This window comes from Molossus molossus, unplaced genomic scaffold (assembly GCF_014108415.1).
Source record: "Molossus molossus isolate mMolMol1 unplaced genomic scaffold, mMolMol1.p scaffold_m16_p_13, whole genome shotgun sequence".
Classification (NCBI taxonomy): domain Eukaryota; kingdom Metazoa; phylum Chordata; class Mammalia; order Chiroptera; family Molossidae; genus Molossus; species Molossus molossus.
In genome coordinates, this window is record NW_023425348.1 from 44,132,391 (window position 1) to 44,158,542 (window position 26,152).

Consider the following 26,152-nt stretch of genomic DNA (forward strand, 5'->3'; position numbering starts at 1 on the left):
GTCCAGGAAGCACAGAGAGTTCCAAACAAGTTGAACTCAAAGAGGCCCACACCAAGACACATCACCATCAAAATGCCAAAGGTTAAATATAAAGAGAATCTTTTTTTTTTTTTTTTTTTTATCCTCATCCGAAGACACTTTTCCATTTTTTTTATTCAGATAGAGTGGGAGGGAGAGAGAGAGAAACATCGATGCGAAAGGGACACATCGAGTGGCTGCCACCCGCACGACCCAAGCAGAGCTGGGGACAAACTGCAACCCAAGTACATGCCCTTAGCGGAAACCGAACCCGGGTCTCCTGGGACCGCAGACCGACGCTCTAACCGCTGAGCCAAACCGGCCAGGGCTATAAAGAGAATCTTAAAAGCAGCAAAAGAAAAGCAGTTTGTTATGTACAAAGAAGCTCCCATAAGATTGTCAGCTGATTTCTCAAAAGAAACTTTGCAGGCCAGAAAGAAGTGGCAAGAGATATTCAGGTGATGAAAAGCAGTGAACTACAACCAAGATTACTCTATCCTGCAAAGCTGTCTTTTAGAATCGATGGACATATCAAGTTTCCCAAACAAGAAAAAGCTAAAGAATTCATCACTACCAAACCAGTATTATATGAAATCTTGAAGTGTCTTCTTGAAGGCAAAGAAAAACAAAAATATGAACAATAAAATGGCAATTAATACATATCTATCAACAATTGAATCTACAAACAAAATGAGCAAGCAGAACAGAAACAGACTCATAGATACAGACTCAAGCAACTTTTTGTTACTTGCCAGATGGGAGGGGGCTGGAGGGATGGGTGAAAAAGATGAAGGAATTAAGAAGTACAAATTGGTTGTTAGACTGATGAACCTCAAAGGGAAGGGGGGGAGGGAGGGAGGGATGAGATAAACCAGAGAATTTCTATGCATATATGCATAACCAATGGACACCGACAATAGTGTGGGGAAGGCAGGAGGGGGGCGGGATTGGGGAAGAAGGGGTTAATGAAGAAAAAAGGGAGAAATATCTGTAATATAGTTAACAATAAAGATGAGTTTAAAAAACTAAAATAAAATAAAAATAAAAAATAAATTGCGTGATGTTGTTTTGACTTCTCTCTTTCTAGGTAAAGAATGACTTTCTCACCTCATTTTGTATTCTTTTTCTTGGAGGGCTCCCCAAACTGTATAAGCTTCCGTTTCCACAGAATCTGGATGGAGTCCTCGTGTCACCATTTATTTTCTGTGTAATCTTGGGCAAGTTACTTACCCTTTCCGAACTGTTTCCTCTTTGGTAAAACGCAAATGCCGATTTGGACAGGTGAGTACTCAGAAAGCCTCCTGCCCTTATTCCATTTCTGAAACCATTACTAGAGGAAGCAGCCCAGCCGAGTGAAAATGAGACCAGAATATACAGATAGGGGAAGATGTAACATATAAGAAGTAATGGTGAGCAATGAATCCAGTAAAACTTAAATCTTAATAATTGGAAATAATGCAATTGTTGCACATTCTAGTGCAGTTTGTAAGAAAGGGTTTCTGTAATAGGAGAGACATTACGCAAGAACAAATTTAATAACAAGCTGTATCTATAATTCCATATTATTTTTGCAAAACCTGGGCAATAGGAGGGAAGGAAAAGGAATATAAACATACAAACAGCCTCATCTTGTTGAGACTTTGAAATTCTTGGCGTTGATAAGTAAAGGCTCAGTCAGATATTTGTTGAACATGTACAGGTGTCAACAAAAGTAGAATAAAGTGGGAATTAGAACTTCTGTACGTCCGTCTTCTTTCACGTAGGAGAGCCTGCAGCCTGCTGCTGGGAGCTGCTCAGAGGGCCACAGGCAGTTGAGTCCGTCCGCTTCTCCCCAGGCCCCAGCACATGGCTGGACACAGTGCTTGGGGAGCTGCCGCCGAGGGCTCCATCTCCTGCCTCTGGAGCAGCAGGCCCCAGCCAGGTCAGACGTGACGGCAACAGAACGGGCTGGGAGCAGATCAGGAAACTCTCTCCCGTCCCAGGGAGAGAACCAGGCCCGGCCGTAAGATCAGAGAAGGCTCGAGTGCACAGGCCCAGTTAGTTTGGCTGACCCAAGCGTTCCACAGATCGACTCGTTACAGCTGGGCGTTACTGCTCCCAGCATGACAAAGAACAGGTCCTTATGCCAACCCAGGCATCACGTTTACCCCCAAACTTGGGTGTCAGAGAACCAGACATTATCTGTGTAGCCCCAGGTGACACCCAGGAGGAAATAGTGAAATGAAGATTCTAGTTACAAAAGTCAGTGTGACTTCGGTGGGGGGCCCTGGTCAAATGTGAAATCTTGGCAGTGTATAGGATACCAGGGAGTGTGTGCTGGGTGCATTTGGTCTTTGAAGGTAGAAAATGCCCGAAGGAGGGGCTCAGGTCTCCCTCTGCACCGAGCCCCTTACCCAGACTGTGGCTCCTTGAGGGCAAGGTCTGAGACTTCCTGAGTCCAGAGGGAGAGTCTCCCCACAAAGCTAAAACCCCTTGGGGACCTCACACCAAATTTCCTGAGCCCTGCCCAGCCTGGGTGTCCTGAGGGTGAGGCCATCTCTCCCCAGTGGATCTCTCCTCCGAGCTCAGGGCTCCGCCTCCAGGGGGCGCCAAACGGACACTTCTTGACAGAGGCTGTCCTGGCCCCACCCCCAGGTTGAGTGGGGCTGGGAGGAGACCTGAGTCCATCCTGACTGCACAGATGGTCACAGCTGGAAGGGGCCTGAAAGCTGGTAAGCCCTTTTCCACCTGACAGACATAGTGGCCGAGGCTCAGAGAGGTGGTGGCAGAGCAGGGCTAGGATCTGGTGTGCAGGGCGGCCTGGCTTAGTATTGTCCACTTCTCTACCCTAGGACCCGTGGGGAAAGATGTGGTCCCTTCACCCCACCTGGGAAAGCCTGGTGTCAGGTCAGCCTGTCTGGCTGGGGGAGAAAGGAGAGAGACCCTCTTGCTTCGGAAGTGGCCAACACAGCAAAGCCCCAAGGAACTCCTTGGTTCAGATGAGCAAACAAAGACCCAGAGAGGGTCAGTTACTTGCCTGAAGTCACACAGCAAGTCAGTGTAGGAGTCAGGATCGTAAAACAGGACTCCTTACAACCAGTCTCAGGCTAAGGCCTAGAGGAGGTACTTGCCATGGCTGCCACTCGGCCAGCGTGGGGCCCTGGGACAGCTCACACTCTGGAGTCTTCCGGCTTCTTCTCTGGTTCTGACACCAATGGCTGCTGCTGTAGGCCAGGGCATGTCACCACCTTGGTCCTTTCCTCTTTGTCCTGCTGCCTTAGGATAGCCAAAATCAAGGCGAAGCAGGCCAGGGTGCCCGTCTTGAAGAAGAACTGGAGGCCAATAAACCTGGGAAAGAGCAGGGGACCGTTGGGCTCACTACCTCCCCATTCAGGGCTTGGATGTCCTTGGGCTGGGGGTAGAATGGGGTCAGCAATCACCACCCATTGTGCACTTGGAGACATTGAGGCCCCGGGGGGAGAAGAGACCTCCAGCCCCAGTGGACTCCACATGGCCATAGCCTTGGAATTGGGCTGTGGTGGCCCTTCTCGGGAAGAGGGGGATAACCTTGCAGGGGTCCGAGGTGGGGAGCAGAAGCCTGGGCCCTCTCGCTGCCCTGTCCCTGACTGCCTTGAGGCCTGGGCCAGCCCTGCCTCTGTCTAAGTCTCTCTAACAGCTCAGGGGGCCTGGCATTCGCAACTTTGGGTTCTCCCCCGACTCCGGCCAAAGAAGAGAGGATTCCTTCTCCCCTGTTGGTCTAACTCGGTCATTTTTAACCGGTGCGCCACAAGAAACTTTAAAACATGCAATACCTGACTATTTAGTCGGGCACTGACCTCATTTTCCTTAGATTGTCAAATTAAAAAAATGACAACAGCCAACACAACAATAGCTGTTCAGTGTGAATGAATCAAAATTATATTTTTTTTTTGTCAGATTGGCAAAAATATATTTTTTTTGGTGTGCCACAGAATTTTAGTGATTAGTTTATTTGTGCCATGAGATGAAAAGGTTAAAAAACCCTGGTCTAACTTACCAAGTCTCTCATTTGACATTTTATCCCCTAGGAAGTCCCTGGACAGTCCCAGCCCGTAAGAACCATGCCCTCCTCAGAGCTGGAAGTGACCAGCTCCATGACCCCGACACTGCGGCAAGGCGCCCCCACGACCCAGCCCCGGGCCAGCAGCCTCTGCTTTCAGGTTCCTTTGGGCTTCCCATTATACAGGCAGGAAGATCGAGCCCTGGAAAGGCAGGTCTCACATCAGGGAGAAAGAGCTGGGCCTGGATCCCAGCCCCCAGCGTTATAGATAGGGCCTTCTTCCCACCACCCCCCGATTTCCTGTCTCTCTCACAACCCGGCTGCTCCCCTGGTTCACTCGCACTCAGCCATGACAACGCATGGGTTCAAGCAGCGTGGGTTCAAGGCCCAGCTTTGCCAGTTATCTGCCGTGTCTTTGGGCCACTTTAACTCACCTTTCTCTTCCATGGGGGACAGTGTCTAGCTTGCAGGACGGGTGAGCTCAGCCCTGGACATAGCACCTGTCACCACCAGGACTTCTCCTCCCTGCTGGTCCCTGCCTGGGACCCCTCCTGTACTTTCAGCACCCTTCCCATAGTCCCCTGGCAGCCCCCACCCCAGGTCTCACCGGTTTCGGAACAGGTCGTGGTCATAGTAGCGGCAGACGGCTCGACGCCCACAGCTCTGGGCCCAGTGCATACAGGTGGTGTCGATGGCACTGCCGTGGATCACGGGGCTGGGCATCCAGGCTGGAGGAGGAAGTGCTCAGGGGACAATGGGCCTGGCATTCCTGCACCGCCCCCCCCCCTCACTCCCTGGCATATAAAACCCCTCAGGGGCGCTGAGCCTCTGGAGGTCTCTCGGCCCACCCCCCACCTGGCAAGAGATGCTGCCTCTCTGATGGGCCCTTTAGCTGCTTACACACCCACTCCAGGTACCTGGGTACCTGTTTCCCCGTGGGCCTGTGAACCCTAAGGTCAGGGACTGGGTCTCACTCATCCCTGTGCCCCCCAGCCCCGGCACACAGTGAGAATCGGGACCAGTGGTTCTTTACCCAAAACTCTCAGGAGCATGAACTGGATTCCCACGGCCAAAGTCTTGTCTTCTTTCTTCACTCCCCTGACAGCAGGAAATGGGTGACATAGGATCAAGAGGGTTCCAGCCCTCAAGGGGCTCTCGCCATTCCTCTCCCACCACCACGCCAGCCTTCCCCTAGTCTCAAGGTCCTTGGGGGGATGGGGCCAGGGCCTCAGGCTCCACACTCCATTTCTGATCAACCTGCAGAGCCTGGTCCCCATGTACCAGCCAGAGCCCTGACCACCAGGGCCCTGTGCTGACCTCCCTGCGTGCCTGGTCACAGACACCTCCCCTCTCCCCACCCCCTGGCTCCACCAACTTCTCCCCTTCCTCCTACACTTGACCAAACCCAGAGCTGGGCAGCTGGACATGCCTTCTAACTTCCTTGACTACTGTGATGCCATAGCCCGGAACACCCTGAAAAGCACTGGCTTGTCTCCTGAGACACCAGTGGCTGACACTTATGGAGGGCTGACTGCAGGCTGTCATTCTCTGTTGCAGCTCCCACTTCACCCTCATGAGGTAGGTGTATCATTAGCCCCACTTGACAGATGAAGAGACTGACAGATTCTTGGGCAGGTTAAGTGACTTGGCTAAGATCCCACGGCTGCTGGGTGTCAGGAGTAAGAACTTATACAGCACTTTGCCTGCCTTAACTCCCCAGGCAGGTGGCCTGTGGGGCATCTGGTTCCTCTACTTTCTTTCTTATGGCCAGACTCTTTTATGGATCTACATGTCTTCTCCTGTTTGTAAGGTGCTCCATCCCCATTCTAGTTTTCTAGAAAACAGGGAATAAAATAATCCCAGCATAATGAAAAATTGGAGTTATCCTTCTATGAGGTCCCCTGATTGCAGCCCCCACCCTGGGAACTGCTGACTTTGGCCTCAGGTGACAGTTTGTTGGTCCCAGCAGGCACCCTCAGGACAATAGCCAGACAGATCTTGGACCAAGAAGCTGTGCTCAGCATGGGCTGGTTGCACAATGGGCACTTAATGAGTGCTTGTTGGCTTGAAGTGGCATTCAGATCGTGGGCCACCCTGATAGAGTTTGGTGTTCTGGATGCTTCTCCCGTGGCCTGCCCCTGTCAGAGAGGGTGGGGGCGGGGAGTCAGGGGTCACTCCTCCACTTCCTCCTTGGGTATGGCCTCCCCTCCGGAGTCATGTAGGGGCCTGGGCTCTGGGCCCCACCACCAGTACTATTCCACTTGCTACGTGGCCTGGGGTTAGCTCCTGAATTGCTCTGAGCCTTAGTTTTCTTATCTGTAAGATGGGAGAAAACTTCATCTCAACAGGTTGCCACGAGGATGAAGACAGGACAATGGGAGCCTGGTCTGTTTGGGGGACCCACCCATCCACTCTCCTTCCCAAACTCCTCCCTCAGGACTCCTTGTCCTGCCTGTGGTTAAGGCCTCTTGGAATCCACCAGCTCTGGCCCGCCCCTGCGTTCACCTCAGGATGAGCATGAAGGAGGGCGTGTGGGTGACACTGCTCATGGCTGCACTCAGGCTGACTAGGAGCATGAAGGGCAGCACCAGGTGGCTGCAGGCTGAGTCGCAGGAGCCCGCAGGCACGGGGCCACCCCCCTCCACGCAGGTGCAGTTGGTGTAGAAAACCTGGGGAAGAGGGAAAAGAGCCTTCAGGAACCTCCAGGGGCAAGCAGCTGGCCAAGGGCCGGAGGCCCCAGAAGGCTTGTGAGAGACTCGAACCATCTGGGACAGAGCTGACGGGAGGCTGGGATTCCGGACCCCTTGCTGAGTCAGGATGGCCGGAACAACCAGGCAGGTAGGTCCTGGACTCAGGCTGTCCGTCTGCACACAGAGGGGCTGAGGCTATGGGGGGAGAGGGAGGTGGAAAAAAGAAAAGAGAGAGGGGCCTAGAAGAGCATCACCCCCACCACACCACACATACATACTCACACACATACCACGTACACTCACACACACATACATATACACCACATACACTCACACACACATACGTACACATCATGTACACACACACACACACCACGTACACTCACACACACATACACACACCACGTACACTCACACATACACACCATGTACACTCACACACATACCACATACACATACATACACACTCACACACATACCACATACAATCACACACGTGTGCGCACACACCACACACACGTGCATGCACGCGCGACACACATGCATATATGTTCACATACACATACATGCTCACACACACCATTCACACATACATGCTCACACATACCACATACACACACCCCACACATACATATACATTCACACACACAATACACACACACTCACACGTAGACACACCATACAGGGTGGGGTAAAAGTAGGTTTACAGTTCATATGGAAAATACAATAATTAATAACTAATAATACATGAATAAACTGTTTTGTGTACTCACAACTATAAACCTACATTTGTCTTACCTTGTATACACATACACATACATACATACATACACCATAGACACACACATTCACATACATACACATTTACACTCACACATATACACAGACACACACCACACGCAAACTCATTCTTTTACTTGGTGATGTCAGAATGTTCCAAATTCCTGACCATATGTGCAAGGAATCAGCAACAAAGAGTTTTGGGGGGAGGAACTCCAATTTTTCAGCTCATGGTTCCCCCTCCCCCCTTCACTGAGGCCTTCCAGGGTGCTGGGTCCTGCAGTGGACTCTCAAGGAGAGACTGAGGCACAGGATGAAGGGGTGCAGTCAGCACCAGGGGAAGGAGGCTTTACCGAAGAGTGATGTTGGATTTGGGTCTTGGCAAGTGAATGAGAGTTTTCCCAGAGGAATGAGTAGAGGGAGGGTCACATGTAAAACCACAGTGGCATGAAAGACCCCAGCAAATCTTTCTTTCTGCCTGGAGCAGAGCGCATGCGGCAGAGGGCAGAGGGCAGAGGGCAGAGGGCAGAGGGGACGTGCTCGAAGGGGGCATTGGGGTGACATCGTGAGAGGAGCCTTGACTGCTGTTTCCAGAGACACAGTGGACCAGGGGCCCTGCCAATCATCCTGCTGACAACTTAAAATACTGGATACGGTATTGAACGTATTGTCCCGAATGCACCCACAAACTGGCAGTATGTAAAAAATACTGAGGTTCGGTGAGCCCAGAATCCAGAACGATGAGCAGAGTTCTGAAACAGGCTTTGGCCCCAAGGCATCTGCAGAACCTTGTACAAAGGCGTATAGCTTTCTGCGGTTTGGGGAGCTACAGGGCCCGAGTCCCAGCCCCATCCTGCCAGGGTGAAAAGTCTCATAGGAGATGCCCAGAAAACTGGGACCCCTGTAAGGGCTGAAGTAGGAGTAAAAGCTGACCTCTTTCCATTTGCAGGGAGCCACCCCAGGTGGCTAAGGGTGTGTTTGACTGCAGCCCGTATTCCTACCCTCTCGTGGCCTGGAAAACCTCCAGCCAAAGATCCTCTCAGAAGTGGCCTAGACCAACAGTGCCCTCAGGTGCCTGGCCAAAGCAAAGCCAAGCCAGGAAGCCCAGGCTTTTCTTTTGTTCCCCATGTTTCAGAGTTTCCCGATCAGTCAGTGTGCCCCAGGGACCCTCGGGCTTCAGCTGGGAGACAGGTGTGCAGGGACTGGCCCCAGTGTGACGGGGCTGGCCCAGGACAGCTGGAGCGCGCCGGGCCTCTCACCTTCAGCCCTGGCAGCCTCAGACACTGCCCACTGTGACAGGGGTTGGAAGCCCTGCGGTGGATGCTGGAAGCAGGGGATAGAAAAGAGCAGATGGAACAGAAGCTGCTCTGGCAGCCGCAGGGGGAGGGGATAGAGAAGAGGGCGTTGATTTGAGAGGGAGCGAGGACACCCAGGACTTGGGCAGTGGGTGCTCTTGCCTGCTCTTTCCATTGCTCTGCAGGGTTCCTGGGTATGGTGAGGCCGTGAATCCACATGTGAGCACACACCATGTGGACCTTCACCTATAGGCTGAGCAACCCACTGGGCTGTAGGCACACCACAGGGACAGGAGAGTAGCGAAATAAGCCAGGGCAAGGTGACTGGAAGAGAACTACCCTGCCCTGTTCCTTTTCTGAGAGGCCGGGGTGGACACAACAGTGAGAGCCTTTCTCTTGGGGATTTTCCTAACCCCTTCACTCACATTCACCTAATTCTATGGCAGAAAGTTCTTATGAATGACTCCAATCCCTCCATCCGCCTCTGATTCCGCCCTAATCCCTGAGCCCTGGATCCTGCAGTCACACCACCTTCCCCACCTTCCCGGTCAGTTCTCATTCATAAACGCTTACTGGGCACAGCTGTGCCAGGCACGGACCCGCCCATCTCGGGGCCCAGGGGCTCACAGTCGGCCACCAAGGGACCATTCCAGGCCAGAGTGACAGTTCCTGAGTGCTGACCGGGGCTGGGCTGCACCCTCCTCCAAGTACTATACCCAAACACAGCCTCTGAGGGTGCTCCGGAAAGGGGGCCGGGCTGGGAGGTCGGAGCCCTGGGCTCTAGTCCTCGCCCTGGCATTAAGACTTTGGGCAATGCCCCAGGGCCTCTATTTCCCATGTGTTTAATGTGTGCAGACAGGAGGAGGTATTACTGAGCACTTAAACTTCCCAGGCACTGTGCTAAGTGCCTATCGTGGATTATGCCACGTGGCTCTTCACTTACTATGTAACGCATTCATCCAGGGAAAGCATTTAGCGCAGTGGCTGGCTTATAGTAGGTGCTCACGACTATCCCCTCCGTACAGACCAGAAGACGGGCACAGATTAATTTTCCTAAGATAACAGAGTCAGAGGCAGAACAGGTAGTTGAACCACATGGCCTGGCCTTAGTGGTCAGGGGCCCATGTTCTCAGGAGTTCACTGTCCCCTCGGGGATCCTGCCCTGGACTCTAGGGCCTGGAGGCTTCGGGAGTGATGTCAGGGAGGTCAAACCAGGTCAGGACAGTGAGCGACAGGAGACTCCAAAGGCTTAGATTGTGATCATTCCGAACGCAAACAGTTCACACAGCCCCGTGCCGCCCGGCTGGCTTCAGAAGTGCAATCAGCCAGGTGCTTACTCTGCACCAGCCGGTGGGGAGCAGGTCTCTCCCTGCAGGAGCTGCCGGCTTAGATGCTGGTGCCAAGTAGGACACGATGGCAGGTGGGAAACTCTGGGGAGAGGGAGGAGTTGTCATAACAACAAACCCGACAGTACAACCCTACTCACACATGCTTTACAGCCTGGAGGCTGGCTCTTGTCCCCTTTGTCATTTAGTGGGACTGAGGAGACAGGGCAGGAGGACCAGCTGGTCTTGGCGGCCTGTCTAAGGCTCACACCGAATGCACTGTTGCTGATGCTGCCCCGTTTCCCACCCTGAGACGTCCCGGGCTCTGGGTCCCCAGCTCAGACGGTGGCTGACTGTGCAGCCTCCCCACTGGTCTCCCCATCTCCCAGCCTGCATGCTGATCACCTTCCTGCACACCATGGCCTCAGTGTGATCAAACACAGGTCCGACTCTGTCACCTTCCTGCTTAGAAAGTCACCCAAGGCTGCCCATTGCTCTCTGGATAAAGTGCCCACGCATGGTCTGGTATTCCAGGCCCTGCTTGGTCTGGGGCTTGCTTTCCCTCCAAGAACCCTAGCTTCTGCTCCAACAAGCTCTTTGCAATTTCATGAAACATCGTGTGTGCGTGTGCATGTGTGTGTGTGCGTGTGCATGTGTGTGTGTGTGTGCATGTGTACATGCGCGTATGTGTGTGTACACCATGTGAGCGGGCTTGCTTCCAGACTCGGCTTCTGCTCTTCCCCCGCCTGGAAAGCCTTCCCTGGTTTGCTTGCTCACCTTGAAGACCCAGCACGCATACCATGTGAAGCCTCGGACCCTCACAGGTGGGCAGTGTCTCCTTCCATCCTTGTCTGTGTTTGTGGGGACCACTTCTCCTGCCTAGCAGCACCCCTGGAATTCCTGCGTTATTTCCCTTTGCATCCCTCCTGCATGGACAGCTGGGGCCATCTGGTTCCCCTTGGGGTCTGGACACTGGCACATGGCTGGGCCCAGGCGGGCAAAGAAGGCTTATGGAGAGAATAATATTCCACGTCTGCCAACAGAAGGCGACAGACAGACAGAAGAGCCAGAGGGTGAGAACACTCAGAGCTGGGGAGCGTGGCTGGCACAGAGATGGGGTGAGAGGCAGAGGGAGCAGCCAGACGCCTGACCCACCTTGCTTTTGTCCAGAGCCTCTGTGCCCGCCCGCTGTGTGCAGCCTGCGTGGCAGGGTGTGAGGTACTCCACACGGGTGCTGGGGTCGCACACAGGGTTGAAGTCATCCGAAGGACAGGAGCAGGGCTTCGTGCAGCCTAGGAGCTCCAGCCCGGGCTGGGCGCTGGTGGGAGAGAAGGCCAGAGGGTTGGCTCCCCCCCACCCCAGGCCACAAACCAGATATACCTCAGCCCTCGCCTGGCTCCCCGCCGGAGAGAGCAATGGCCAGAGATGCCACCCATACAGGCTTTTCACCGCCAGGCCCGCTCCACTGACATCACTGGCTCGTGGTGGTGAGCTCCTTGCAGTGGAGGTATGAGTGGGAGGACGGGCTGGCAGCTTTGGGAGACCTCCCAACAGGAGAAGTGGGGAGCAGAGTCTGAACCAGAGGCCTCCGGAGACCGCCTCCAGCCCCAAGAGCCTGTGTGTATTGGAACTGCTTCTGTGAACATGTGCTCCTCAGTGGCCCTTCTTTAGGGAACATAAGATAAACTCCCTTTAGAGTTTAGTCTTAGACGAAAAGTGCCTTTTCCTCAATGCAGCTGGATCACATCTTTTTCTTGGAAAATCTGAGCTATGTATGTAACTCAGGATATCTCACTAGCTGTGGGGTCTCCGGCCTGCTCCTGCCTCTCTCTGGGGCTCAGTTTCTCTGTCTGTCACCTCAGCTGCAGACCCCCCGCCCAATCACCATCCTTCCGTCTCATGACCTCTCACTCTCTCTACACTGTTCCCTGGGTCTAGGGCACGTGTTTGTCCCACCTGCCTTCCTTCTGAGAGTCTGCCCCCCAAGTCCAAGGAGAGCCCATACTCCAGCCAGCCAGGGCAAGATGGGGCAGGAGGTCAGAAGAGAGGCGGAGTCCCAGGGGCAGGTCACCTGGGAGAGGGCCAGAGGTGCCCCTGGGACTCTGAGTGTGACCTGGCTTCACAGTTTGGAGGGAGAAAATCTGCCGAGGAGCCAGTGGCCCAGCTGGGAGGAAGAGGCCAGAGGGGCCTCTGGAGGACCTGTGGGCTTGGGTGGGGATGGACAGAGGGGGGGGGGAGGGGGGAGAAGAGGCGGGGGACAAAGGTGAGCCCAGCTCCCTCCCGAAGGTGGGTCTCCATCTGAGGGGGAGGGAAATCATGGGCCAGCAAGTCCTCCTCTCCCCTGGCAGGCAGTGCCGTGTGTCCAGCCCTGTCCCACAGGAGGGGAATAGCCTGGCACTGTCTGAGCGGAAGGCCCGTCAGGAGGTGGCTCCGGGGACCTCTGCTGGGGGGGGGGGCCCTTCTCAGAGCCCCCCTGGCAGCCGCTGGAAGGCTGAGGAGGTGAGAGCTACCGCTCTTCCTCAGCCCCTTGCTCCTGGGGGGACAGTCCTGGCTCCAGGCCCCGCCCCTCCCAGCCAGGCAGCCAGGGTGCGACTCCAGCCCAGGAGCCAGCTGTCCTCCTGTGTGAAGTGGAGGGAACAGCCGGCCCGTCCCAGAGGTGCTGTGCGGGCCAGTGAGATGGGGCGCGGGCGTTGGGCGAGGCCAGGCCTCTGCTCTTGGCAGCTACTGTAGCAGCAGTTGAGCTGGAGTACGAGAAATTCTGCTCAGTTTGCTCATTTGGTCCTCAGAGGCTTCTCCAGTGAATTAGAACCCAAAGTTCAGTGAGTAAATTGTAAGAATATAGATGAGAACACAGGTGAGATGAGATGTCAGAGTCAAGGTGAGAGGGAGAAGAGGAGAAAGAAGGCATGTGGCATAGGCTGACTTCTTAAAATCCTCACCTGAGGAGGGAGGAAAGGGGGGAGGAGAGAGAGAGAGAGAGGGAGAGAGAGAGAGAAACATCGATGTGGAGAGAAACATTGATCAGTTACCTTCCCTACGCTCCCTGACAGGGCAATCAAACCCGCAACCCAGACTGGGAATGAATCGGCAGCGCCTAGGTGCATAGGACGACACTCAACCAACTGAGCCACTCTGGCTGGGCTAGACTGATCATTTTTTTAAATCGTGGTAACATATTCATTTACTTTTTATTCCAAAAATTAATTCAAGGCCCTGGCTCCCTCAGACCCAGGCCTGGCTGAAACCCTGCTGCTGCTGTGCCTAGAACAGGGCTCTGCACAGAGGGCCCCATCCCGGACAGCAGAGATGCCCGCGGTTGGGAAAGGGGAGGGAAGGGAATGGGGAGAGGTCAGTGAGGTGGCCCCTGGGACGCAGAGGCCAGGGCTGAGCCCCCACCCCCACACCTGTCACACAGAAGGAGCCCCATGGGTGGAGGAGGAAGATGCCCTGGGAGAGACAGGAGCAAAGAAGGTTGGGAAATTCCAGCCGAGTGGGCCGGCCTCAGCCTAAGCCTGGAGTAGTTCCCAGGAAAAATGAAATCATTCTGGAAGAGAGGCAGCAGTAACTTCCAACATCCTCTCCAAACTGCTCCCCAGGGGAAAAGATGTATGTGAGGGTGGGGGATGGGGAATGCCGGACAGGGAAGGAATATAGGCAACAGAGGATTTCCTCTTGGTGGGTGGAGGCAGGTGCTGCCCCACAGATGTGGGAAAAGAATTCTGGAATTTTAGGGCCATGGAACAATAGAGTTTAGCTCCCAGGCTCTAAGAGCCAAGAATCTCCTAGGTCTCCAGGCCAACCCCTTCCCAAAACGTAAGTCCCCTCTGCAGTGTCCCTGATAGGAGCCTTCCAGCCCCTGCTCACCGCCTCTCCCATCCTCACCACCCAGGGATGGAGAGCCCTCCCTCCTGGGTACGGCTTTCCTGTGCCTGGAGCAAAGCCTTCCTTCGGCCGAGCTGGGTCCTGCCCCTGTGAGGCACCCACCTCCACGGGCACACAGGGCTCATCCACTCGGGAGATGTCATGCCCACAAGTGGCTTTGCCCTGACTCAGCCTCCATCCTCCCCCGGCCTCAGCTGTCCTGCCGTGAAGTTCCTCCCATCCCTGTCCGTTCTAGCGCTGCCTGCCGCTTTCACTGGAGAGACAAGTCCTACTGCTTAAAACTGAGTCCAGTGGGGAGGGGAGGAGATAGGGCTATGGGGGAGGTGAGATTTGAGGTACCCCACTGACCTGGCCCTGTCTGGGTCACCCCCTTCTTTGTCCCCCCTCTTCCATGCTTTGGCTCACATGCTCTCGCACACACTCACCGAGGCTGGTGGCTGATGCCTATGATCTGGTGGGTAGAGCAGCCCATGAAGAAGAGGGGCAGGCTGAGAAGTAGGCAGGACAGCGCCCCCAGCAGGCAAAGGGCACTGCAGTGCATGGGGCCCAGGTGGAGGCGCTTGACCAGAATGCCCCCCACTATGATGCCCAGGATGGCTGAGGGGATGGAGAGACAGCCAATGAGCATGTTGGCATAGGACGCTGTGACGGAGAACTGGCGCTCCAGGAACTTGGGCAGGAAGGTGGCCATGCCTGCTACCATGGACGACAAGCACACCTGGGACAGGACCACCAGCAGGAAGATGGGGTGGCGCAGGGTTCGCAGCAGCACCTTGGGGAAAACTGTTGGGGTGAATGGGGAGAAGGTCAGTGGGCAGCCAATCATGTCCTTCATTGCTGTCCCATCCTGCCCTGTTCAGTTTACACTGTCCCTTCCTCCCGTCCCATCTCATTCCATTTTATTCTGTTATACTCAATTCTATCCTATTACATCTGACTCCTTTCCTTTTATTCCATTTTTGAAATTCTGTTTCATTTTATTCCATTGAGTTAGACTGCATTTTATTCCATTGTGTTTCCATTCAATTCTGTTCCATATATTTCTGTTCCACACCATCCTGATTCTATTTCATTCATTCTATACCATCTCATTTCATTTCTTCTGTTCTACTCATTCATCTCTTCTCCTCCTCCTTCTCCTCCTTCTTCTTGTCACTCAGCCCTTTCCATCCTGTCCTGCTATAGCTCTTTCAAAGCCAACCCAGGCCTTTGTCTCCGCTTCTGTGTCCCCGACACAGGACAACATCCTCTCGCCTGATCTCCCCATTCTTAGTTTATGTTTCTCCACATCAGCATTTTACCTAACATACTACACATTTTACCCATTTGGCCATTTTTTTTTGTCACCCCACCAGAATGCAAGCTCCATTTAGAGTGGGGATTTTTGTCTGTTGTGTTAATTGTTGAATTTCCAGAGCCTGGGGGACAGTAAGCACTCAACAAATATTTATGGAATGAATGAGGGAATGAATGAATGGACATACAGACTAATACGTGATCAAATGTCAGAATCTGAGACCTCTGGATAAGGTGAACCGGGAGCAGGCGGGGCGCAGGAGGGGGCCCGCGGAGTGGGAGGGTCTGGAGAGGGGGGGTGAGAAGGAAAGGAATTCCTAGCAGGGGCACAGCAGGGGCAAATGCTCGGAGACAGGATGAGAAATGATGAGCTTCCCAGACTCCTGCTGGCTCCGGGGAACAGTATTCCTCAGGCAAGTCTGCTAAACTGAAGGGCACGGACGCTGCGCTGCGTAAGCCCCAAGCTCTAGGCTCAGAGCCTTCACCAGCCGGGCGGCCAAGATGACAGCCGAGAACAGTCTGACTGTGTGACTCTCTCCACGCATGAAAAGAGGAAGAGCTGTGTTTCTGCCCGCGGGGGAAAGGCCTTCCTAAGAAGAGGCACAGGGGACAAACCACTCGCCAGGCTGGGCTGGTCGGGAAAGCCGGCCAAGGGGCTTCTCGGGGCTGAGTGGGTGGGGTGGGTCCCTTCCGTTCCTGGAACAGAGGACCAAGGCCTCTGTGTGGGAAATTTCTGCCTGTCTTCAGTATGGCCCAGCCAGCTGATTTCCTCGCCCCTGGGCCAGGCCTGAAGCTGGGAGCCAGAAAATAAAGACGAACAGTCCAGGCAGGGTAGGTGGGAGCAGGGGTTATGGAATTCTCCCTCCTTCCCGTCCCAGGCCTGGCTCTTATCCCTCGTCCCTTGTCACAGCCAGGGTTTGAAGCAGGGAGCTGGGACACTAGGACTTCGCCCAGGTAACTGCTCCAGTCTCTCTTCCTCCCTCCATGAGCTGCCCTGGCCAGGATGGGCCTGGGTTTGGCCCAAACTGTACAGGTGCCCTCATGGTACAGGTGGCACTCACCCTACTTCACCTGGAAAGGCTGGGCAAAGCCAGGAGTTGTCGGGGATTTCCTGACTCTCAGTATGAGGGCCATTCCCCCATTCCAGCCCTCCCCCACCCCATATTCCTGGGCCTCTGGCTATTGTTTCCACCCTTTCACTTGTGCTAACCATTGCAATACAGTGGGTACCAGTTCTCCATCTGCAGCATCTGCAAACTGTCCCTGGAAGAGCTGGAAAATTCCTGGAGGGCAGGGCTGCGCCTGTCTCAGCTAGGGCTACCTAAGAGGAGACTCCAGGTTCCAGCTCCAGCTCCGAAGGGTTCTTCTCCATTACACAAGCCAGAGCCTCTCAGCTCAGAAACCGTTTCTCCCTTACCAGACAGGGCCTGCCGCAGCTCAGAGGCCCGGTCTCCTCCATTGGACAAGGCAGGTAGAGTCTCCCTCCATTCGATGGAGGCCTGTGTGTCCGCTGCACAGGGACCTCCCGCCAGCTTAGACACTTGTCTCTCCCCTCAACCAGGGCCTCTCCCAGCTCAGGGACGTGTCTCCCCTATCACTTGGGTTGCAGTTTTGATCCCCAGACAGGGGCCTTCCTTAGCTCGGGGACCGTCTTCCCCCAAGAGTTTAGGGCTCCTCCAGCTGAGGACCATGGTTCCTCCTCCCTTTGCTTCCTCCAGGGTTCCAGGTGGTCAAGGCCAAGCCTCGGTGTCAGATTGGTCCCTCTGGAGCTCAGCAGAAAGCCTAGCAGCCAGGTGGGGTGACCGGGCACAGGGTCTGTGGCCAGCCCTGCCTCGGTTTCCTCCAGGCTCATGTAGAAGTCGAAACTACCAGAGACAATCGGGCCCAGGACATCCACTCCAGGATTCAGTTTCAGCGACTGGCTGCAGCTTCTCTCTGGGCAGGAGCCAAAGCAGTGATTAATAAGCTCTCCCGAGGAGCGGGTGCCGGTGCCTGCCAGCAGCTGAGGGTGACCTGAGGCGAAGGAGCCCAAGCCCCTGCCTCTAATCCAAGCTCTGTGGGGTGCACACCCCCTTTCCCTGGGGATGCTGGAGAACTGGGGGCTAGATTACTGGTATCCAAACATCGTGTCTTAGGAAACACTTCCCAAAAATTGGGCTTAATGAACTTCCTGTTGCAAAAGGGAACATGACGCAAACCCCGCGGTTATCACCCACCCCCTTAAACCACAGGCAGCTCAATTTATTGTCCCAGGACATGGTCAGAATAACAGTGCGGCAAAAGTGATAATTGAAATAGTAATCGCACCTTGTGTAAGTAGAGGTTTTTAAAAATAACATACAAAGGACTTTCCATTCATCATCCCATTTGATTTTGCTAAAAGTCCTTGAGAAAGGCAGAGTGAGGATTACAGACCCCATCTTTCAGGTGAGGAAACTTAAGTTAGGGGAGGAAAGAAATTTCGGTAAGACTGTAGGCTGGTCATTGTTGGAGCGAGCCCCTGATCCAGGCCTCTGACTTGCCATCCGCGGCTGTAAAGGAGCCTGGGTCACGGCAGGAAATCAATGGTCATGGGATCAGAATCCTTAGAAAGGACAACCTGGTTGCAAGAGGGCCCTGGTTACTGATCACTTGAGTTCATGGTCTCAGGATCAGATTGACATGGATCTTAGATCACTGAGTCTACCCCCCCACCCCGCCCCCCACTGCACAGATGGGGAAGCTGAGGCCCGGAGAGGAGCAATCACCCAGGACAAAAGTTCAGGTTTCTGCACTGTAGCCCAGGGCTCCTTCAACCATACCACAGCCTGGGAGTTGAATAAATATTTACTGAGAGCCTTCTGTGTGTGGGCTCCGTGGTAGCGGGGGGAAGGGACACAGATGAGCCAGCACAGGCGCTGACCTTCAGGGGCACACTGCTTGGGGGAAGGACTGAACTAGTATGCAGCACAGATCTGAGCTGACCTAGAAGTGCTAAGGGTTTGGAGAGCTGAGGGGGGGTGAGCCAGGCTAGGCGAGCGAAAGAAAGAAATGGCACTTGATTATAACCTACAGGGACAAGAAAGATTTTGCTAGATAGCAATAAAAAATGATGTTCTAGGCAGAGAAATCATATGAGCAAAGACTCACAATGAGTGTAGGGTGCTCCTGAAGGGCCTGTAGGTATGGAAGATGAATTAAGAAAGGCAGGAAGGGGCTAGATCTTATAGTCTCAAATGCCCCTCCAGCTCCATCTCCCCATAGTATGGCCTGAGCTCACCCACCTTTGATGAACTGGATCACGGTCAGGTCTGGTGCGATCTGGGCTGGGCCATCCTTCTTTGGAGACTCCTCAGGGGTTTGCCCAGAAGAGGAGTCTTCACCCTGGGAAGACACAACCAAGGGAAGTCAGCCGGATGAGACATTCTGCTCACGATGCTTGTGGGCTGGGTAAGGAGAGTCTGGGAGACGAGAGGGTGGGGGCTGTCACCTCCTCAGAAGCAACAGGGGCCAGCAGTGTTCGATTTGTTCTTGGCCCATGGGTACTTAACAAGTGGTTTTTTTTGGGTTGGGGGTTAAGAAAACAGATTTTATTGCCCAGCAATTAAAAGTATTCAAACACGCCCTGGCTGGTTTGGCTCAGCGGTTAGAGCGTTGGCCTGCAGTCCTGAGAGACCCGGGTTCGGTTCCCGCTAAGGGCGCGTACCTCGGTTGCAGTTTGTCCCCGGCCCTGGTCGGTTGTGCGGGTGGCAGCCACTCGATGTGTTCCTTTCACATCGATGTTTCTCTCCCTCTCTGTTCCTCTCTCTCCCTCCCACTCTACCTAAACAAAAAATGGAAAAATGTCCTCGGGTGAGGATAAAAAATAAATAAATAAATATAAAAGTATTCGAACATGTATTTTCCACATAATTTATTGCGATGTGATCAATGTTGAATAAAATATTAATTTCTATCATTTGCTTCAACTCATGGCTTCTTGACTAATTCTTTGTTTTTTCTTCCAAAATGTCGCACACCACATCTCTGAGGCCATGAAGAATTTTTAAACACCACAGCTAATAACTTGAATATTCTTCATACTTGTCTCATACTTGTGCTCCTCGTGGTTTAGTCATTCTCTATGATACATTGTTGGACAACATTCATCATGACAAGTGGTTTTGAAAGAATGGATGAAATTCCAGTGGTTAAACTTTGTCATCACCATTCCTAATATCATAATAATCAGCAACATTACCATGAAAATGACCACCATAATTACCATTATCATCATTGTTCCCATCATCCTAAATACCACTCCCATCACATCAGCAATGTCGTGAATAAATGACCAATATTGTCCTTACTATTACTGTTGTCTCTGTCAAGGTCACCAGCACAATCATTCTCATCGTCACTGTCACCTGGCACTTCAGAATCACTAATGAAATCAGGACTATAAGAATCACCAATATAAGTGAGATCATATGATACTTGTCTTTCTCTTATTTGTGGAATATAATGAACATAACAGTCTGAGGAATGGGGTAGTCCCAGAGACGTGGAAGTGGGGTACAGACTGACAATCCCCAGAAGAGGGGGTGGTGGGGGAGAGATAAACCACAGAACTTATACACATGTATGCATGAACAGTGGACATGGTCAACAAGCTGGGGACAGGGCAGGGAGGGAGGGGGAGGTGGGAATCAGTGGGGGAAAAAGGAGAAACATCTGTAACAAAAATTAATTAAAAAAAAAAAAAAGAATCACCAATATAGCCCTGGCTGGTTTGGCTCAGCAGTTAGAGCGTTGGCCCACAGACTAATGAGTCGCAGGTTTGATTCCGAGGCACGCACATCCGTTTTGGTTCGTCCCTGGCCCTGGTCAGGGTCGTGCAGGAGGCAGCCAGTCAATGCATCTCTCTCACATCGATGTTTCTCTCTCTTCTCTCTTTCTCCCCCTTCCCTTCCACTCTCTCTAAAAATCAGTGGAAAAAACATCTTGGGTGAGAATTAACAACAAAAAACGAATCACCAATGTCATTATCACTGTCTCTAACATCATCATCATCTCTGCCACTGTCTTTATCACCATCGGCATCACCATCCAAGGTTAACACCATACCGCTGTCTTCAGTTATTATGTCCATGGCTATCATCACTTGGAAAGTCACCATAAGCAAGAGCCCCTGTGAGCTATGCCTTCCTAGGGGTTGGGGCGGTATGGGCCTATGGGCTTACTGTTCTCCACTGTCTGCTTTGAGAGGACGAGAAGTGGGTTGGGGGAGGCAAGAGGCAACAGCTCCTCTCCTCCTCTTGGATGAGTCAGGCCACACGTGGAGAGGATTGCTCAGCTCTAGCATCGCACTGTGAGGAAACTCAGGGACACCCTGGAGGGTGACCTTCCATCTGCGTGAGGATGGCCTACATGAGAACCTTGAGACGTCTTTTATCCTGGGAAGGAGAAGACTTTGGGGCCATAGTCACAGTCTTCTGCTTGTCAGGAAGGAAGGAGGAAACCATGCTAATGATTAATGGTTACTAAGCACCTATTACAAGCCCAGTGCTATTCTAACGACTAATGCATTAGCTCATTGAAACCTCACAACAATTTTCTGAAGTAGGTACCATTATAATCCATATTTTTAGGGGATAAAACTGAGTTACAGAGAGATGAAGTCATTTGTTTGGTCACACAACTACTAAGTGATCTGGCTATGATTTGAACTCAGACAGCTTGACTCCAGAACCTCTGTGCACCTGGTTGATTCACCTTGAGGGACAGGGAACCAAGGTCACTGAGTTCTGGGTATTCTACCTGCCTAACTCTAATATGACATTTTCACTCTGGTATTATTTTTATTATTGTTGTTATTATTTAATCCTCACCCAAGGATATTTTTACATTTATCTTCAGACAGAGTGGGAAGGAGAGAGAGAGAAACATCAATGTGAGAGAGACACATCGATTGGTTGCCTCTCACATGAACCCAACCATGGCCGGGGACAAACTGCAACCAAGGTATGTACCTTTGGCTGAAATCGAACCCATGACTCTTTGGTTCGCAGGCCGACGCTCTAACTGCTGAGCCAAACTGGCCAGGGCTCAGGTATTATTATTGTGCACAATTTTTAGGTGAGGAAACTGTCCTTCTTGGAGAAGTTGCTACTGGCACAGAGTCATTTGAATATAAGTGATCGAGTAGGTTTGATTTTACTACATTTTTCTATGCAGCCTAAGACCAGAATTAGAAGCAAAAAGTTCTATGGAGGAAGACTGAAGCCCTATGTAAAAAGCACTTCGGATGAGGCTGCCCCGGGAGGAAGTGAGTTCCCTATAACTAGAAGCAAGCAAACAGAGTCTGACTCCTCCCTGCTCATGGGGAAAGGCAGGTCGGGCTGGAAAACTTATCTGGGGGGAGAGGGGGGCCTCCAGTTCTGCCTCTTATGGGCAAAAAAAAAGATTCTGTAATAAAACTGGCAAGTCCAGTAATAGAAAGTAACCTCACAGGGTGATCTGATCCTAAATTCCTAACTGGGCAGGTCCTGTGGGTTAGTCATGCCCAGGCCTGTGACGTTTTTAGTAAAAGATTTATCTTGGCCTTAAGCACGCCCTGTGCATCTTGCGTCTAGATGAGCACACCAGAGCCATCCTCTCTCAGGCCACGCAGAGACATTCTCGAGAGAACACAATCTCATTCACTGTCCTGTCCCTTGCCTTCTCCACCGTCATTGCTCCCTAATTCCAAACGTGTAAAGGAAACTGCAGAGCTGTTATTCTTTGGAGCATTTGGAAGCTTGCTTCCCAGCGATTGTCATCGGTTGGCTCAAATAAATCTTACAAAGCTGTTCTCTCCCCATGGAGCCTCTATCCCTACAGACTTCACCACTTTCTCTTTCCTTTCTTACCTTTTTTCTTTTTTAAAGAGAACTCTGGAGGTAACGTTGGATTTCCCCACATTTCAGAACCTCATGCCTCCCCACCCCCGATCCCAGGGGTACACTGTTTCAACCTTCTTCCACCTGTCTCTCTGGTGTGGTTGGCCCAGCAGAGAAATTCATTCAAACATCTGTTCCTGTGTGTTTCCCCCATGCTGGGCTTTCCCCTGTCTTCCCTCTTTTATTTCAGTAGGTAGCAAGGGCTCTGGGTTTCCTGGCTTCGATCTTCAACTGCCAGATTTTCCTTCCCTATGTTTGTTTCCAAAGCCTGAGTCCACTGAGAAATGATGCTGGGTGTTGGGGGGGGGGGGTGCGAGAAGAAAGAAAGGCCTCTGAGAATGGGGGGTGAAAGGATGGGGATGAGCAGTCTGTGGGTTCCATGAGCAGCAGAGAGCCGCGTAGCCTCTGACATTGCCCAAGGAAACAGCTCACCTCGAGGGCCAGGATGCAGGCTGACCTAGGGAGGCTGGGCTCCATTGTCCTCAGCTACACCAAACTCCTATGCTCCAAGCATATTGAAGGGGACCTCATGGCCGGGATGAATTTATGCTGATGCCTGAAGGGTGGGGGTGGGTCCTTCCTGGTGCCTGGGAATCCTGTAAGACCTCAGGACCTTTGCTTCACCCTGGTGGAGGAGCCCCGAGAAAGGCTAAGGTTGAATTTCTTGCTGATCTGGCAGGAGGGACACTCAGAGTGAAAATTAAGTTGATTTTCAGAAAAATAATGACTGTCTATTTTATACACACTTGGGTCTGCATCTGACCTTGTTCACTGTCTCTCCCCTGCTTATTTCAGATTTGCAAGAGCAGGGACCATGTTTACCTTGTTCTCTGTCGAAACTCCCCGCCTAAGGCCTGGGGCAGAATAACCAATATCTAATAGATATCTTTGGAAAGGAGTGCAAGAGATGGTTCCAACAGGTAGTGGGTACAGCCCATGCCAGGCTTTGGGAAGAAAAATGAGACCATCAACAGGAGATACTATCATGCTGCAAGCAAGCTCTTAGACTGCTGCTGGCTTAGAGGTGACAGAGGGTCCACACTGGGAGCCCAGGGGCCTAGCAGAATGGAGATTCCATGTATGCCAGGCACTGGCTCAGCACGTTGCTCCTGCTCCATCCTCACTGGGACCTGTGAAGGAAGGAGACTCAAACACCCACACGCAAGCAAACAAGCTGTGAAGTTAGGTAACTTGCTCAACATCACACAACTAGAAAGTGCCAAAACTAAGATCTAAGCTCATGCCTGCCAGAGTGGAAAACTCACGCTTTATCCGTTGAACCCCGTGAGTCAGAGGCCCAGTGCAGGACTGGCAGAATCAGGGGGCACCTTTGTGATGTGATGTGAAGGGGCCAGAAATCCCACCATTCTGTTCTTTTTTCCCAGTGAGGTACTGTGGGTCTATTATTCACTTACACCTTAGAGCTGTGCTATGTGAGCCAGCAGCCCCCAGCCACATGTGGCCACCGAGCCCTGGAATTATGGCTAGTTCCCACTGGAATGTGGGGTAAGTAAAAAATACACATTGAATGTCACAGACTTAGTATGGAAAAAAAAAAAGAGAGAGTGGAACTATCTCATTATTAATGTGGACAAGAAGGAGGCTCTATAATAAATCTGACAAGTCCAACCCTGGTCGGTTTGGCTCAGCAGTTAGAGAGCCAGCAGGTAGACCAGAGAGTCCCGGGTTTGGTTCCCGCTAAGGACATGTACCTCGGTTGCAGTTTGTCCCCAGCTCTGGGTGGGGTTGTGTGGGTGTCAACCAGTTGATGCGTCTCTCTCACGTTGATGTTTCTCTCTCTCGCTTCCTCCCTTTCTCCCTCCCACTCTATCTGAAGATAAGTTTCCAAAAAAATGTCCTCCGGTCCTCATTCTGACAAGACCAAGTAAACTCACAGGGTGATGTGATCATAAACCGTTAACTGGGCAGGTAGGTCATGGTGGTTAGTCACTCCCCAGGCATATAACTTTTTTAAAAAAGTATTAATCATCACCTGAGTATATGTTCTTCATTGAGTTTGAGAGAGAGAGAGAGAGAGAGAGAGAGAGAGAGAGAGAGAGAAACGTTGATCAGTTGCCTCCCTAGGTATGCGCCCTGACTAAGAATTGAACCTGCCACCTATTGGTGTACAGGACAATGCTCCAGCCAACGGAGTCACGCAGCCAGGGTACAACTTCTTTAGTAAAAGTTTATCTTTACCTTAAGCAAGGCCTAGCCATTGTTTCTGTTCATCTAGGTGAGGAACCTTTGAAAAGCATTCTATCAGACCCCTGGGAAGCTTAAGTTTCCTTAAGGGAGCACATCGTCTTGTTAACAATCCTGTGATTCAGTCCTTGCCTCTCTTTATCCCATCTCCATGTGATCTCCCTTGCTTCCCTCCTTAATCCCAAACATATAAAAGAAACTGCAAAACTGTCCTCCGGAGTTTTGAGATCTTGCCTCTTAGCATTGTCATCAGTTTGGCTCAAATAAACACATGAACATTCTCTACAGGTTTGGAAGTTTCTTATGCTGACATTATTTTTTTGTATTTATGGTATATAAAATGAGGATATTTGAGATGTAGTGGGTTAAATAAAATATATTATTAGAGAGTTATTGAATCTCCAAGCAAATAACATCCACAGAAAAGCAGGTGTAGCCATATTTATATCTGACAAAATAGGTAACAAGAGACAGAGATGGATATTTTATAATGATAAAGGGACACCACATGAAGAAGACACAACACTTCTCTCTATACATGCACCCAATCAGGGAGCACCAAAATATGTAAAGCACCTACGAAGAGAACTAAAGGGAGAACCTGACAAAAACACAATCATAGTTTGGGAAATTAATTCTCTATTGACAACTTTAGATAGATCATCCAAGCAGAAAAATCAATAAAGAAACATTGGCCTTAAGTGACACATTAGACCAAGTAGACATAATTGACATTTACAGAGCCTTTTATCCCAGAACATTTTTCTCTAGTCAATATGAAATATTCTCAAGGATAGACCATATGTTAGCTCACAAAACTAGCCTCAACAAATTCAAGAAAATTGAAATTATATCTTAAAAATGGAACTGCCTTATGACCTAGAGATTCCACTTCTGGGAATTTATCCAAGGAAACCCAATACACTAATTCGAAAGAATATATACACCCTTATGTTTATTGCAGTGATATTTACAATAGTCAAGATTTGGAAGCAGCTCAAGTGTCCATGAGTAGATGAGTGGATAAAAAAAGCTGTGGTACACAATGGAATAATACTCTGCCATAAAAAGGAAGAACATTTTACCCTTTGTGACAGCATGGATGGACCCGGAGAACACTATGCTAAGTGAAATAAGCCAGAGAAAAACAAGTACCATATGATTTCACTCATATGTGGAATTTAATGAACAAACTGAACTACCAAGCAAAATGGAGACAGACTCATAGATAAAAAGCCAGCAGACAGCTCTGGTTGGTGGTGGGTAGAGGGACTGAGCAAAAAAAAGAGAAAGAGAACTCATGGGCATGGACGACAGCATGGCGACTGTAGAAGGGCTGGGGAGTGGAGGTGGAAGAGGGCATAGAGGGGATAAATGGTGATGGAAAAAAATGAAATAAAAACGAAAAAATAAATAAAAGAAATTATACCAAGCATATTGTTTGACCACAATATTTTGAAATTAGTAATCAGCTTCAAAAGGGAAGTAAAGAAACCCAAAAATATGTGGAGATTAAACAATATACTACTAAAAAATGACTGGGTCAAAGAAAAAATAAAAAGTTGAGATCTAGAGATACATAGAAACAAAAGAGAATGACAATCCGACATATCAAAACATCTGAAATGCAGCGAAAGCAGTAATAAGAGAGAAGTTTATATCATTATGGGCCTATCTCAAAAAACAAAAGAGATCTCAAGTAAACAACCTAACATTACATCTTAACAAATTAGAAAAAAAAAAA

General features: G+C 51.3%; 2 protein-coding genes across 2 annotated transcripts in view; both read right to left on the reverse strand.

Moving 5' to 3' along the window:
* Nucleotides 1-1,600: 1,600 nt before the first annotated feature.
* Nucleotides 1,601-21,997, reverse strand: LOC118628541 (solute carrier organic anion transporter family member 2B1-like). The gene is made up of 8 exons (XM_036259526.1): nt 21,983-21,997; nt 18,568-18,667; nt 14,434-14,791; nt 11,282-11,444; nt 6,542-6,705; nt 5,070-5,134; nt 4,644-4,764; nt 1,601-3,345 (listed from the first exon to the last, which is right to left on the reverse strand). The coding sequence occupies exons 1-8, from the start codon at nt 21,995-21,997 to the stop codon at nt 3,168-3,170; spliced, it is 1,164 nt and encodes a 387-aa protein (XP_036115419.1). The 3' UTR covers nt 1,601-3,167.
* A 1,189-nt stretch (nt 21,998-23,186) lies between these two features.
* Nucleotides 23,187-26,152, reverse strand: part of LOC118628543 (solute carrier organic anion transporter family member 2B1-like) — a 43,845-nt gene continuing 40,879 nt past the window's right edge. The window contains exon 8 of the mRNA XM_036259527.1: nt 23,187-23,333. Coding sequence (XP_036115420.1) covers nt 23,187-23,333 — 147 coding nt within the window. The remainder of the gene's footprint in view (nt 23,334-26,152) is intronic.

What these genes read in the sequence shown, in the direction of transcription:
- LOC118628541 (XM_036259526.1), bottom strand. An exon ending in TCCTTCATGCTCATCCTGAG is followed by an intron (nt 5,135 to 6,541) that starts GTGAACGCAGGG and finishes TCCTGCTGTCAG; the next exon opens with GGGAGTGAAGAAAGAAGACA. An exon ending in CACGACCTGTTCCGAAACCG is followed by an intron (nt 3,346 to 4,643) that starts GTGAGACCTGGG and finishes GCTCTTTCCCAG; the next exon opens with GTTTATTGGCCTCCAGTTCT.